The sequence below is a fragment of the Pezoporus flaviventris genome, unplaced genomic scaffold (genome assembly GCF_033815535.1).
Source record: "Pezoporus flaviventris isolate CSIRO_AGI_PZ_B2104156 unplaced genomic scaffold, CSIRO_AGI_Pfla_v1 ptg000018l, whole genome shotgun sequence".
Lineage (NCBI taxonomy): Eukaryota > Metazoa > Chordata > Aves > Psittaciformes > Psittacidae > Pezoporus > Pezoporus flaviventris.
The window spans coordinates 5,276,639-5,292,978 of NW_026892566.1; the positions used below are offsets into that span (position 1 = coordinate 5,276,639).

At 45.1% G+C, this 16,340-nt stretch overlaps 1 protein-coding gene across 3 annotated transcripts in view; it reads right to left on the reverse strand.

Annotated features, from left to right (window-relative positions):
• SVEP1 (sushi, von Willebrand factor type A, EGF and pentraxin domain containing 1) overlaps positions 1-16,340 on the reverse strand; it is a 131,106-nt gene that overhangs the window by 19,136 nt on the left and 95,630 nt on the right. For all 3 annotated transcript variants that reach the window (XM_061455121.1, XM_061455120.1, XM_061455122.1), the window contains exons 37-42: positions 14,090-14,762; positions 9,901-12,680; positions 8,474-8,699; positions 7,231-7,386; positions 5,909-5,972; positions 5,010-5,183 (exon numbers count right to left, since the gene is read on the reverse strand). In XM_061455121.1, coding sequence (XP_061311105.1) covers positions 5,010-5,183; positions 5,909-5,972; positions 7,231-7,386; positions 8,474-8,699; positions 9,901-12,680; positions 14,090-14,762 — 4,073 coding nt within the window. The remainder of the gene's footprint in view (positions 1-5,009; positions 5,184-5,908; positions 5,973-7,230; positions 7,387-8,473; positions 8,700-9,900; positions 12,681-14,089; positions 14,763-16,340) is intronic.

A 16,340-nucleotide genomic window follows, 5' to 3' on the forward strand; every position in this document is an offset into this window, starting at 1 on the left:
CTGCCCTGCTTCCCCAGGTGTCCCTCCGTAATAGGTTCGAGGCCCTGGATCTTGAAGGAGAGGTAGGTGAGAATGTGGTGCAAGGCCAGCCTACAAGGCCACACAGGAAAAGGCGGTCGACTTTGCACCTCAAGACTGCCTCTGATAAGAAAGAAAGAAGGGTCATTGTAGTAGGGGATTCCATTCTGAGAGGAACAGAGGGCCCGATATGCAGAGTTGACCCTCATCATGGAGAAGTGTGTAGTCTGCCTGGAGCCCAGATCAGGGATATCACCAGGGCGCTCCCCAACCTGGTGCACCCGACAGACTGCTACCCGCTGCTGGTCTTCCAGACAGGTGAGGGGGAAGCTGCTGCCCGCAGTCTGAGGGGGATGAAGAAAGACTACAGGGCCTTGGGGCGGATGGTGAAAGAGTCTGGGGCTCAAGTGATCTTCTCCTCACTCCTTCCATCTTCCACTGATGATGTGGGACAGAATGGGAAGATTCAGTTCATAAACGATTGGCTTCGAGACTGGTGCTACAGGCAGGGCTTTGGATTCTTTGATAACAGCTGGTTTTATAGGGCACCAGTCTGGACAATGACAAGTGAGAAAGGTTTGTCTCACAGAGGCAAAAGGATGCTGGGGCACGAATTAGCAGGGCTCATTTGGAGAGCTTTAAACTAGATTCGAAGGGGGATGGGGTTGTAGCTGGGCTTGCCCCAGTGGGGCAGCACTCAGAATTGATGAAGACTGGGAGGCCTCCTATAATCCTAGGGTGAAATCGGTGTGCTCAGCTCGCTCCCTGGAATGTCTGTACACCAATGCGCACAGCATGGGAAATAAGCAGGAGGAGCTGGAAACCTGTGTTAAGTCAGGAGACTATGATCTGGTGGCAATTACAGAGACGTGGTGGGAGAGCTCACATGGCTGGAATATAGTCATGGAGGGCTATGTCCTTTTCAGGAAAGACAGGCCAGCCAGGCGGGGTGGTGGGGTTGCTCTTTATGTGCGGGAGCAACTACAATGCACCGAGTTCTGTCCGGGGACAGATGACGAGCGAGTTGAGAGTCTGTGGGTGAGAATTAAGGGGCAGGCTGGCAGGGGGGATACTGTTGTGGGTGTCTGTTACAGCCCACCAGATCAGGGTGAGGAAGTTGACGAGGCCTTCTACAGGCAGCTGAGAGCAGCCTCACAGTCACAGGCTGTGGTCGTCGTGGGGGATTTTAACTTCCCTGATGTTTGCTGGAAGGACCACTCAGCAACCCAGCCGCAGTCCAGGAGGTTCCTCCAGTGTATGGATGATAACTTCCTCCTGCAAATGGTGGATGAGCCAACCAGGAGAGGAGTGTTGCTGGATCTCATCCTCACTAACAAGGAGGGTCTGGTCGAAGCAGTAAGGGTTGAGGGCTGCCTTGGTTGAAGCGACCACGAGATGGTGGAATTCAGGATCTTGTGTGGTAGGACCAGTAGAATAGCAAGTAGAATTGCAACCCTGGACTTCAGCAGGGCAAACTTTGGCCTTTTCAAGCAATTGCTAGGGGAAATCCCATGGGCAAGGCTGTTTGAAGGTAAAGGGGCCCAAGATAGTTGGTTTGCATTCAAGGACTGCTTTTTCCGAGCTCAAGATCGGAGCATCCCAACACATAGGAAGTCAAGGAAGAGGGCCAGGAGACCTGCGTGGCTAAATAGGGAATTGCTGGGTATGCTCAAGTGGAAGAGGAGAGTTTACAGGTCATGGAAGGAGGGGCTGGCCACTTGGGAGGAATATAAGGCTGCTGCTAGAGGATGTAGGAAGGCAGCTAGGAGGACTAAGGCCTCCTTAGAATTAAACCTGGCGAGAAGGGTCAAGGACAGCAAAAAGAGCTTTTCAAATACATGGCAGACAAAACTAACACCAGAGGCAATGTAGGCCCACTGATGAACGGGATGGGTGCCCTGGTGACAGAAGATACAGAGATGGCAGAGTTACTGAATGCCTTCTTTGTCTCTGTCTACTCTGCTGCAGGCAGTCCTGAAGAGCCCTGCACCCCTGAGACCTTAGATGAAGTCAGGTCAATGGAGCGGTTTGCCTTAGTCGATGAGGAATGGGTTAGAGACCAGTTGAGCAATCTGGACATCCATAAATCCATGGGTCCAGATGGGATGCACCCGTGGATGCTGAGGGAACTGGCGGAAGTCATTGCTAGACCACTCTCCATCATCTTTACCAAGTCCTGGGAAACGGGAGAGGTGCCTGAGGACTGGAGGAAAGCAAATGTCACTCCAGTCTTCAAAAAGGGCAAGAAGGAGGACCCGGGTAACTACAGACCGGTCAGCCTCACCTCCATCCCTGGGAAAGTGATGGAACACCTTATCCTTGGTGCCATCTTAAGGCATATGAAGGATAAGAGGGTTATGAGGGGCAGTCAACATGGCTTCACCAGGGGGAAATCATGTTTGACCAATCTCTTAGCCTTTTATGAGGAAATAACACGGTGGATGGATGATGGCAGAGCGGTGGATGTGGTCTACCTTGACTTCAGCAAAGCATTTGACAGTCTCGCACAGCATCCTCACAGCTAAATTGAGGGAGTGTGGTCTGGATGATCAGGTAGTGAGGTGGACTGTGAACTGGCTGAAGGAGAGAAGCCAGAGAGTTGTAGTCTATGGGGCTGAGTCTAGTTGGAGGCCTGTAACTAGTGGAGTGCCTCAAGGGTCAGTACTGGGACCAGTATTATTTAATATATTCATCAATGATTTAGATGAGGGAATTGAGTGTACTATCAGCAAGTTTGCTGATGACACTAAGCTGGGAGGAGTGGCTGACACGCCAGAAGGCTGTGCTGCCATCCAGCGAGACCTGGACAGGCTGGAGAGTTGGGCAGGGAATAACTTGATGAAATATAACAAGGGAAAGTGTAGAGTCCTGCATCTGGGCAGGAACAACCCCAGGTTCCAGTATAGGTTGGGGAATGACCTGTTAGAGAGCAGTGTAGGGGAGAGGGACCTGGGGGTCCTAGTGGACGACAGGATGACCATGAGCCAACACTGTGCCCTTGTGGCCAAGAAGGCCAATGGCATCCTGGGCTGTATTAGAAGGGGGGTGGTTAGTAGGTCGAGAGAGGTCCTCCTTCCCCTCTACTCTGCCCTGGTGAGACCGCATCTGGAGTATTGTGTCCAGTTCTGGGCCCCTCGGTTCAAGAAGGACAGGGAGCTGCTGGAGAGAGTCCAGCGCAGGGCAACAAAGATGATTAAGGGAGTGGAGCATCTCCCTTATGAGGAAAGACTGAGGGAGCTGGGTCTCTATAGTTTGGAGAAGAGGAGACTGAGGGGTGACCTTATTAGTGTCTATAAATATATAAAGGGGGAGTGTCAAGAGGAGGGAGCCAGGCTCTACTCAGTGGCAAACAATGATAGGACAAGGGGTAATGGGTACAAACTGGAACACAAGAGGTTCCACTTAAACTTGAGAAGAAACTTCTTCTCAGTGAGTGTGACGGAACACTGGAACAGGCTGCCCAGGGAGGTTGTGGAGCCTCCTTCCCTGGAGACATTCAAAACCCGCCTGGACACATTCCTGTGTAACCTTATCTAGGTGTTCCTGCTCTGGCAGGGGGATTGGACTAGATGATCTTTTGAGGTCCCTTCCAATCTCTAGCATACTGTGATACTGTGATACTGTGTTATAAACTATGAGGTGTTGTAGGATTAAATTATAGGTTTAAACTAACAATAGTGTGTGTGGCTTTAAACTAACATAGTAAAGTAGAGCAAACTGTTCTAACTTGCTAACATGTAGGGAGTAAGGAATACCTGGCTGACAGGGGAAGGAACATCACGGGATAACAACTAGGGAGACAGCAAATATGACCAAGGATGTCAGCCTTCAAGATGGCAGAGTGGTGCCCAACATGGAGCAAGACTGGAACAGAACAGAAGCAAGGACATACCACTGCTAATTCAGCACTAGGACCTTGCGAGCATGCACTAGCACAGAGGTCATGCAGTAGACACAGTGAGAAAGACTACTGACCATCAGAGACCCCTACTCAGCAAGAAAGTGCGTGTGTAATTCGAATGCAAACATTACAATTAGTTCCCAGAAAATCTCATGTATATGTAAATAATTTCCTGGAAAAGTTGTAAACATGCACGAGTATGCTAAATATACAGCTGGCAAGTGATGGGTGAGCTCACCTTTGTGAAACGACTCACATGTGTTCCCAGCGCTGCAATAAAGAATGCCTGCTTTCTAAAACTCCAAATCTAGTCTTAGAGAGTTTCTGACCGACTTTTACAGTAACAGCATGTTCAGAGTGATCCAGAATATTTCTCCAGAGCAGGCCAGAAGGTGCATTTGCAGCCTTCTTTTTGCTGTCTGTACAGTGGAAGGCAACCTCAAGATGTGCCCAAGAATAAATGACAGTAGTTACGAAAGGCCCCCGTCCCACACTTACTGTGGAGACCTGGCAAACTTATCAAAGGTGAGAGAAAAGAATGTAAGGGGTAGGATATCACCATGAGAAGGTGGAAAATGATTTATCAGTAGAGACTAAAATCTTGGCATTTCCTTTATAAGCTGTATGAAATAAGTCATAAATCCTTCTTTGCATGCTCCCGCAATTTTCACCTTCTGCATCACAGAGAACAAAGATTTGATCCTAGGGAACAGAGTCCTGACCTCTAGACATACAGAGCGGGCAGGACATATTAGCCTCGGCATAGCAGAGAAGACCCATCCCACCACGTGGTGTTGAAGGCCCTGCACACAACAATGGAGAGCACAACAAATACAGCAGACCACACTCCTCCCTTACCTACCTGAGCATGACTCCATGCTTGTACCATTTTAATGGGCCAAAAGGAGCTCCCTTCAGATCAGAGAGGAACTGTCACTGAGAACTTCTCTGCTAGCTTTTCCCCTGGCTCCTCTTGTCACAGCCCTCCAGCTGGAGGGGGAGACTGGGAGGAAGCCAGTAAAAACACTCTCTTGCTTTGTTCTCCAGCTCTCCGGAAAGCTGCCACCATGTTGCTGTGGTTGCTACTTACGTATGCATGAAGGGGCAGAGGGGCTCCACTTCTTGTCAACGTGGCAAATCCTTCGGCTTGGTCCCTGTAGCTCAAAGCCAGGGTCACAGCTGTAAAATACCTCGCTGCCAAGCAGGAACTCCTCTCCTTGAACAGATCCATTTTCAATCATGTCCGGGAGCCCACATGAAACCCCTGAAACATGAGGAATATGTTCCAATCAGACATAATGCATATGTTGTATCCAATTCACAGCTCCTCCACGGGTTTTACTCTGAGAAACAGGGAAAGAAGTTTATCTGAGCATTCCCAGCTGTTTACCCCTGTGTAGCAGAACAGTATTATGCTTGGTGCTTCTAGTTCCTGCTAAAAGGCAAAATCCATTGTGGCTGTGATGGCAGGAAGCCTCATGAAATTCCACTGTAGCCACTCACAGCCAACAGCTGATGTCCATGTAAGTATTTATGTAGACATCTCCTCTTTTGGCACCGCAGTCACTGGGCATCAGACATCCCACAGAAGTGAAATACCTTTGCGAATTAGTATCCACAGAGTTACACTTGAGGACACTAGATACCTGTGACTCCTGGCAACTAACACATTCAGAGGTCCTCAGTAATCCCAGAAATCATGACTCAAGCATCAGAACTATTTAAATTTGGAAACTGTCTGCACAGCTTACTTAGGGGTACGGGAGCAAGGCAGAAAGGTGTAGTGACTTCCTTCATATTATTGCCTGCACACGCCAGCAATTCTGCAGCTCTTCCAGGATGTTATCAATGTGTTATCAATGGTACTTACCAAAATTTTTAAGCAAATGCAGACAGTATGAGTAATAAGGGAAAATGAACATTAGTGTTTCCTGTTGTATAATTGTGTAACTTGACCAACAGTAATTTATAAACTCAGGTGGGACATACTTCTGCACACTGGCACCGTGCCACTCCAAAGCTTGTCTTCTTGGCAAGTCCGTTCTGTATCACCCTGTGAAACAAAAGAAAATGCTCAAAGAACAACTTTACTTTGTCAGCTATTTTCTCCCATCAACTCTAGTACCCAGCAAGGCCAGGACGTTTTCCCTCCATGTGCAACCCACGTAAAGAGATAGTTAAATGCTACAGCCCATGTCTAGTAACAGAGTTTAGGGTGCAACTCTTTCCTGCAAAATGACGAGTACTGCTTATAAACCAAAAGTTTGTGGGACCTGTTAGTCAGTTCTCTTTTCTTTCTCCTGGAGTATTGATATTCTTGTTAGTTTTACCATACTTGTTCCTATGAATGTATTACAATGACAAATTTTCTCCTTCCATGACTTACAGAAAAATCTAACTAGTGTTTTTTTCAACAACAGTACAAGGTTGTGTTTTATAAATATACCATACTGATTTTGACCATATCCTAGACAACTCATTCTTTGAATTTGCTTATAAATAGTTATTTGTTTCTTAAATATAAGCTTTATAGCCAATCTAATAGCCAAAGATTGACTTCTTATTTTATTTCAAGACATGAAGAACAACATCTAAATTTGTCTATTGAAGTAATGTGCTTTCATTACAAAGCAAATCCATTGATAAGGGCAGCTATTTGACATGTTGTATGGCATCACACACAATGGAATTTGCTTCCAAACGAAAAAAAAACAGTACTTCTCTTCAACAGCGGGAAGACAGACTGACACTAGGTGGCGAAGCTGGAGTACAAAGCTCGGGAGGACTTTTGACTGAAAGTACTGGCTTATTACCTCCAAAAATTACTTGCAGCAATTCTACCTATCTGACTATGAACCCACCCCTTCATCCCCAGTGGTATTACATACATGACAAATAAAATTCATTGTTATCTAAGCATTCTCTAAACTCTGCTTACTTTTATACTAGGAGACTGAGTGATTTCACTCCTGACTGGGTGAATTGAAGAGAGCAATACATGAGAAAGTAAACTCTTCAATTCTTTGTGGTAACAACTATATATAATGCTGCATCTGTAGAGGGCTGAAACAACCTTCAGCTGAAACAAACAAACAAGCAAACAAACCAAAGCGCTGAAAAGTTTAAGGACTATCCAAGACGTACCAGGAGCCTTTCGATAGAAAGTAACCACAACAGCAGATAGCCAACTTCTGCGGCAGTTAAGAGAATATATCAATATGTACCAGACACAATACATTCTCACAGTCATCACGTAAGAACTGAAAATGACAACTAAAGGCTCAGAATGGTGGAGATTTGAGCTTGCTTACTTGTAACTCATAGCCAGAATCACATTTATAAAGAACCACATCTTCGTAATTGTATCTAGTGCCAACCACAAATCCATGGTCTGGAGACTCTGGGGTCCCACAGGACACAGGAATGCAGATATCATCAGAGAACAGTGGCATCCAAATGCCGCTCTCCTGAAAAATAAAGGTAATTAGAAGTGAGAATTCATCAGTTTACATGCTTAATTCATATCTAACTGAAAAAGTTAGGAAAATCGTAGTAAAAGTATTCAGTGGCGGTGGGTATGCAGGTGGTTGATGTAATATTATCTGTACAATCCTTAATAAAACTCAGTAATTAAAGTAACACTTTAGAGATGTCAACACAGACTGGAGCACAGCTTTGGGAGGTATGTTCATCTTGGACTTATAAGACAGAAGGAACAAAAAGTACATGGAGAAATACATGTTTGGAAAAACAAGTTCACTTGTACAAGATCACAGAATAGCTCAAGACACACATCAGGAGAAGAATGAAAACTACAGCTGCCTGATTCCATGACTAAGGGCTTCAGCTTCCCAAGATCTCTAAGGGAAGTCAGATACCTGAAGAGATACTCATCAAACAGACCTACTCCTACTTCCACAGATATTTGAAACAGAAAAATGAGGGGGAAATCTTTCCTTATGAAGTGCTGATTCTGTGAAAAAATGCATGCTTAGCTTTTCTCCTGTAAGCGGACTTACTTAAGAGTCTATTTACAAGCTCAAGTCAAGGTTGTCCATAGCTAATATGACAAGAGGTTACAAGCAGAACTGATGAGGATGTTTGCTCTTTAACACACAGAGGATTCCAGTTTCTACAGCTGCACAGTGGATTAAAAAGCATGCTGCCTGTTATTATGGAGAAAAAGAGCTCTGCATGCAATCCTCAAAATACATTAGAAATCTTATATATATGAAATACATTTGAAATCTTGGACCTAATTTTTTACAGCCTTGGACATGATTTTTTCCCTGAAATCATAAAAGGAATGCTTTTCTAAAGGACAGCATTAGTTTTTGATGGAAAAAGAAATAAATAATTTATAGTTCTATATGTCTACACATGGAAAACTAAAAATTGCTCTTTCTGCACAACAAGGAATTGTATTTATTTTGCAGAACATGCTCTAAATTTTTATGTTGTATGCAATTAAGGGCCAAAAGGTAACATGGGCAGGAGGAAGATTCTTGAATTCAACAAAGCCAGCAAAATAAAACAGTGCAAGTAACACTATACCTTGCATGTAGATGTGCTTGCTCCCACCAAAGTATAGCCTTCTACACATGACAAAGTGATGTTTGCGTTCAAAGTGAAGTTGTCCCCAAATACTATTACATGGGTGATATTTCCTGGGAGGGGACACTTTCTGGGGAAACAGGAAACACTTTGAGGAGACCACCGTCCATCTTCCTGGCAAATGCGTACGTCCACCTCTGTCATCATTGTGTAGCCTTCCAGGCATCTGCAACACAGCATGAAGACCTGACACAGAGACACAGCTCAGACGAGCTAACCCATAACTTATAAAGTCAGACTTTTCAGCATTGGCTGTTCATAAGCACACCTTGGGATTTCTCTATTATATCCAGGTAACCCTCTAAGAAGCATGCCTGGACTGAGTTTATTCTGTTGCAAAAGGTGGAAGCTTCAGACTTCACCTCTGGCTGCTTCATGCTGCTGCAGCACCACAATGGAAATTTCATGGCTCTAGTGCTGAACACTTTAGTGCAGTTCCAGCACTTCACCTCGGTTTTGTAAAGAGGGCTTTTGGTTAGGAAAACAGACTGACGGCGCCAAGCAATTCTAAGAATGATCTCTTCCAAGAACAAACCAAGCCTTAGGCTGACCACAGGCAATTTCCTTACACATTTAAGGCTGATTTGTTCTGTTTCACATGGTGCTTCAGGAAGAGCAACTCAACAGCTTGCATGACTGGGTTCACTAGTAGAAAAGCATACCCAAACACCCCTTTCACCTCGTTGAAGATGCATGGAAATGACTGATACTGTTAAATTCATCAACATCAAATTCATCTCCCAGTTACGTCCCATACTATAATTTGCTTCTACTGCAAACAAATATCTCCCCTTCTGCAGAAGAATTCCTCACTTTGGAGAAAGAGATCTGCACTGTGCGTACTTTTGCAAATTAACAAGAACTGCTTTCTCTCATGTCTGACAAAGGAGTAACTTTGCATCAGCTATACTTACTGACAGTGCAGTGTTCTAGTACAGAAACTGTGACAAGAGGGAGATCAGCCCTTCTGTATTACAACAGACATCTGAAGCAGGAGGAAGTTGTAGAAGGGGTGTCAAAAGGGGAGAAAAATTGCACACCTTGCTGGCTTCTGCTGCAACCTATCTACTAATAAAACCTGAATGTGCAGACCCATGTTCAAGAGAAGAGGAAAGCAAAAGGGAAATGGGAAATCAGACGTGGTGAAATGCAGCCCAACAGGCTGAAATACCTTGTTTGAATTTTGACAGTGGTCCAAATAATATTTTATATGTGCATGGGAACATGGGCTTTGTCTATTTCAGCATGTGATAGGGATTAATTTTTCCTTTGATAACTTGCACTAACTGAGAGTGCATAAACCTTCCATTTTCATTCATTCAGAGATTTTATGGAAACAGATGGGCAGCGGGCAGCAGCATTCTTACCTGTACTGGACCTTGCTCCCATAGGCGTAAGTGTTCCCAAGAACCTCTGCATTTGGCACAGAAGGCGGTGGGCCACAGCTTAACAGTTCACAGCTTGGGTATGGCTTCTTCCAGACACCAGTCTCCGCACAAATCAGTTCTGGACTCCCCTGCATGACAAAACCTGTCAAGCAGGTATAGATGATGGTGTTTTCATCTGTAGAACTGCTTCCATTGATAAATGTGTTAGGGATGATGGGCGGAGAGCCGCAGGAAATCTGCCCACAGCGAGGAAACCCAGAACTCCACTTGCCAGCTGCCTCGCAGGTGACTTCAGAAGGCCCTAGCAGTTTGAAGCCCTCCAGGCACTGAAACTGGGCACTCCTTCCACAGCTGAAATCTGTACCAAGAATGACCCCATTCTGAATCTGTGGTGAAGGACACAGGCAGGGTAGGCAAGATGGAAGCCTTCCACTCCAGGAGCCATTGGATAAACACTGACGTAATGGATTGCCATGTAGCTCATAACCAGCGAAGCACACATACTGGGCAAATTCCCCATAGGTAAAGCCTGAACCATTTAGAAAGCCGTGCGAGATGTCTTCAGGAGGTCCACAAATGACTGGCTCACAGTGTGGAGCTTCTGAGTCCCAGGTACCATCACTCTGACAGGTAAGTGTAGACACTCCTTGCAGGCTATAACCTTCATTGCAGTGATAGTGCACTTCTTTCTTAAAGCCAAAATCTGAGCCAATGATTCTCCCATTGAGGACAGGCAGCAGTACAGGGCAGGTCACAGCTTTGCAAACTGGAGCAATTCCACTCCAACTTCCATTTGCAAGGCAGACCCTTCTCCTGTCCCCATCTAACAGGAAACCTTCATTGCAACTGTACTCTGTATGCCTCTGAAATGTGTACTCCTCTCCAGTCACATGACCATTCTCCAAAACTGGCGGTGGGCTGCAGGTAACAGGAATGCAAATCGGTTCACTGCCACTCCATTTCTGGTTCTCTTGGCATCTTCTCTCTGTGGGGCCATTTAACTGGTATCCAGGATCACACTCATAGTATACAACACTCCCATATGTGAAGTTTTCCCCTGTTATGTTCCCATTCATAAGCTGGGTAGGTGAGTTGCACATTATTGCTTTGCAATATGGAGCAGAGTTGCTCCACTGCCGACTTGGCAAACACAGTCGTGTGTCAGAACCAACAAGTGTGAACCCTGGCTTACAGGTGTACTGTACTGCACTGCCAAGCGTGTTCTCAGTGAAGTGTAAAAAACCATTCTCTGGGGGAGATAACAAGGTGCACTCTATTGAAACACAAGTGGGGGCACTGCCATTCCAAGCCCCATCTTCTTGGCAGGATAGAACAGGGTTTCCCAGAAGCTCATAGCCAGAGTAACATGAGTATAAAATTATAGTTCCAAATAAGAAAGTGGTCAGCTGCATTGCACCGCCCACCTTCAAAGAACTTTTGAAGTCTTTCAAACTGTCAGCCACTAACGTATGTGAAAGGGAGGGGCTCTCTGTAATGCTCTCCTGGTCAGAACGTCTTTCCCCATGCCTCACTTGCACGTACTCACCAAAGTCAATGTGGGGAGGCAGGCCACAATCTGTTGGGAGACAGGTTGGTGTGGAGCTAGACCACCCTGATTCTTCACAGGTCTGCATGGCAAGACCAGACAGCTGGAAGCCTGGCACACAGCTGTAAATGACCATGGCCCCATAGCTATAATCTGCACCCTCCACAAAGCCATTCTCAATGGGCTGAGGGGGCTGGCAATTTATGGCTTTGCAGGAGGGAACCTCTGTGCTCCACTCTCCTGTCTCTAGGCACCTCAGTGTTTCCTCCCCTTGGAGCTGGAAACCTCTGTCACAGGAATACCTTACAGTCTGCCCATAATGGAAGTTTGTGAATGAGTATTTGCCATTGAGGATCTTCTTAGGCCTTGGGCATTGAATAGGTTTGCAAGCTGGTCTTCCTCCAAGCCACTGGCCATCTTCTCCACAGAGGATAGTTGTGTTCCCTACCAGTTCAAAGCCTGGTTTACATGTATAGAGGGCTGTGCTAAGGAAGGTGAGGCCCTGCACATCAACAATTCCATTCTGAATTTCTTCCGGCTGGGGGCACTCCACAGGAATACATTCTGGCAAAGGCAAGCTCCACGAGCCATCAGCCTGGCATCTGATGGTAGACTCTCCTTTCAGTAAAAACCCATCCACACAGATGTATTTCACAGTGCTACCGAAATGAAGGGATGAAGTCAAGGGGTCACCAAAGGGGATGTATGGAGGTGCAGAACACTGTACTACCTTGCAAAAGGGAAAGGAATCATTCCATTGTTGGGAGGGCAAGCACTTCAGCACAGAGGAGCCATGCAAAACATAACCCTCCTTGCAAGAGAACTGTACAACACCGACTTGGTAAGTCACTTCTCTCAAGACCAGCTGGTTTTCTGCCAAGGGTGGTTCCGGACATTTTGTTGGCACACACTTTGGGCTTTGCTTTTTGCTCCATTTCCCAGACTTCTGACATGTCCAAGAAACATCTCCAATCAGTTCATAGCCTTCATCACAGAAAAACTCAACTTTGGAACCCATATCAAAAGTTTCTCCCTTGGAGTAGCCATGATGGATGGGTGGTGGTTTACCACAGCTGAGAGGAACGCAGTAAGGAGGTGATTCACTGTACCACTGACGATTGGCTTGGCAGGTAAACACTGAGCTCCCAACCATCTGGTAGCCAGACTCACACTGATAATTTGCCTTATTCTCAAAGAAGTGTCCAGTTGTTTCCTGCAAAACAGATAAGACAGGGACATGTCTGAAGATGCGTGATTGGAGCAATAGGAGGCTGATTTAATTTCTTGTGTTCTCTTGGTCTAGCTTCTAGCTGAATCCCAGGCAGCAGTAAAGGCTATCTGCAAAGGAATGAATGCAAGTAACTGACACAGAATGTCTTGCCTCAAATTATGCACTCTGGTGTCAGGAAATCTGACAGCAGTATCAAACCAGAAAATTCAAGGCTTAAAGGTAAAAGCTGTAGAGAAGTTCCTCTGCTTTCCCCCTTCCTAGCCCATGAGGTCAAAATATGTGTAGACATGAAGACAGAAAAGAAATGGGCCAGAAGAAGCTGCCATGAAATGGCCTATTGTTGGTATGATTCTTTAGCCTACTGGCACTTTCAAGGCTGGAGTCCTCAGAAGTACTGCTACCAGGAGATGTTTATAAATGCCTAGATATGCATCTACAGTGTCTTGAACAGCAGCTCAGAAGCCCCTCAAAGTTGCAGACTGAGCTCTGACTGTGGTATTAAAAATGTCTCTGACTGGAAGGAATATCTGGAGGGGTGGTCCTATCTAAGGAAGACACACAGAATGATACCTGTTAATTAGAGGATGTATCTGTGCGGCAGTCTAAACAGAAATTGCTGCTATTGCTGCTGGAAGCCCATGCCGGGAATGGGATGCAACATCCCCCAGTTTTTAGCAAATGCAGATTCCCTGGTAGCTAGACATAAGGAAGGAGGGGGGGGATGCTCAGAAAAAAAAAAAAAAAAAGTTGCTTTAAAAATTCAAAGGTTTAATCTTTACAACACTGTTTGTGATCTTCCTTATCACAATATTACCCTTGTGCATCAAAGCACAACGCATGTTAAGTAGTTGTTACAGGTCTGGGCTGCCACAAGGAGATTTTTAACTTTAGGCATCGTTGCAAGGTAATCTCATAAGAAAAGAGAAGTTCTGACTTCAGTAAAGAAGTGTGCTTGCACAAAAATGAGAGAAAATATCCTAAGGTGATTTATCTATTGCAAATCAGATTCTTTTTATAGCAGTATAAAAGTAAGTATAGAGTAAGGCTTGTGAATTGGCAACAATACTTCAAACGTCTCCAGATGGCACTGCAAAGGCACCCATGGGCCAAACAAATGAATAATAAAACATTAAGGAAATCAATTAATTGACACATTGCATCTTGAGTCTCCTAACAGAAAACCCACTTTAAGACAGGAAATCCCACGGAAGTGTCCATGTTTTTCAGACATGATTCTGGTGCAAATCCACCTGTTCCTCCCTTTGCTTATTAAATCCAGTGATGTCTTCAGTTTTAACAGAAGAGCAAAATAGAAAACCCCAGCAAAAGAAATTGTTAAGTCATACTCAGTTTGCTATAGCATCAGACAGATGAGAAAACTCATTCTATACCTCAATAAAGCCATTCTCAAGCTGTGGTGGTTCTCCACATGACACCGGGTGGCATGTGGGCAAACTGCCACTCCAGTTGCCAGTGGCCTCACAGGTCCGCTTCTTCTCTCCCTTGATGTAGAACCCTTTGTTGCAGCTGTAAGCCACCACTGCTCCGAAGCTGTAGTTGGCCCCACTGGCATAGCCATTGCTAATGTGGGGAGGCTCTCCACAGCGAACAGGGATGCACTGGATGCTCAAAGGAGAAGGATTCCACTGGCCCCCTCGGAGGCACTCGATCTTGGCCGAAGTGTTCAGAACAAAGCCTTCCATGCACTTGAAGCTCACAATGGAGCCAGCTGCAAATCTAGCTTTACTAATGGACTCCAGGATGCTGTATGAGACGGTGGATGGCTTTTCACAGAAATCAGCTACGCAGTGGGGCATCTCCCTGCCCTCTGGAGGCATCCACTTCCCTTCTGCATTGCAAAGCAGCTGAGAGTTATCAGCCAGGCTGTAGCCATCTGAACAGAAGTAGTAAGCTGTATCTCCAAAGAGGCGGTGACCACTCTCTGGTGATGCATTTTCCACATGGGGTGGTTCATCACAGGATACTGCCAGGCACTGCTGGTGACTCACACTCCACTCGCCACTGGCTAAGCACTCGATGGTTGCTGGGCCAACTAGTGTGTAACTGTGGATAAGGAAACCACACAGGAAGTCAAAAAGACAAGCACTGCCAAATGCTACCTACAGTTTCCTGAAGCCCCTCCAGTACAAGCTTGCTTGATAGTACCCCAGAAGAGTAAGATCCTTTACAAAAGCTATGATCGACTTCAAAAGGAAAATTGTAAGGCCTACGTGACCATGGGTGAGGTATCACAATGAGAGATACCCTAGTACCCTAGCACACCTTGTGTATATTGCTTCTGTCTTGTCTGTTCATCTGATTACCATTCCTCCACTTCCATTTTGGTTGAAAAAACTACAACAAACCTAGTATCGTACTGTGACAGTCTCTAAGTCCTCAAATAAATGATCCCACTAACAAATTCTTCCCCTTGAGCAGAATTGAATGGAGAAGAAAGAGATGAAAAGGCCAAAAGGCCTTTAATGCTCTTGGCAGTAATGCACTGGCACTCTTGTAACAACTTTTTCCTGAAAAAAAAACAAAATAACCCCCAAACCCAAAAAACCCACAGTAAAAATTCTTACAAAAGCCAAGAACCATAATTAATGCTGAGTATTCATCTGGAGAGATCATCTTCTACAATGAAATTCTACCACATAATTACTGTCAGTGTACTGGGATGCAGTGACAAGCATTACTCCTTGCTGCTCATCACCTCACTCAAAACCCTGCTGCTTAAACATGCAACAGTACAGTCACAGTACCTGTGGCTATCTTCTTTTTCAGTTTTGAAATCTCTGGTGTGCTGTCACAGACAGCAAAGAAACAATAACTACTGCAAAGTTCCCAGTGACTCTTTCCAGCTGCAGCTGGAAACTGGTTGTTCAGATTTTGATGGCAACATCTGTGAAAGTACTTTTGCTTGTTTGCAGGATTTGTTTTCAAAGCCTCACGACTGGACTCCAGAAGAAGAGCCTATTATGTGCTAATGTTTAATATGACCCACTCTATTTACTGTCACAGCTGTGACCCTCTTTAAATTCTGCTATCCTAACCGATTTACAACATTTGCACAGTGGGGAAGCAGCTTTTAAAATCATAATACAGTCAAAGAAACTGAATAAGGATGCTTTGCTTCAATTATTTTTCAAGTAATATTGCAAAGCCAGTTTATAAGAAAAATCCTAGCTTATAAATCTTTCTTTTTACATCACAAGCAGAAAATCAAATAGTCAATTAGGGCCTGACCTGACAAAAGCTCTGGATGCCTTCTCTACCTTATGGATAGACCAGTTTCAAGAAATTCAAGGAGACTGATCTTGTGAGAACCTTTGCACATGCTTATCTTTACAGCCTGTGAGCAGAGTCCAGCATAACATTCATGCTTGACATCATAAATACAGAGTCTCATCTTTGATGAAATATGGCTTGAAAAGGGCACTACAATGAGTAGATAGAAATCAAAGAAAAATAATGCATCTCAATGAACGAGGAGTCATAGTTTTAAGGAAGCAGAATTTAGAACACCAGAACACACAGTTGTTACAACACACCAAACAGCTTTCCTATAACCTGATGAGATAGGGAATTCTTTATGATCAGGGCCTTGATTTTACCACAGAAATACTAGCTCTGTAGTAA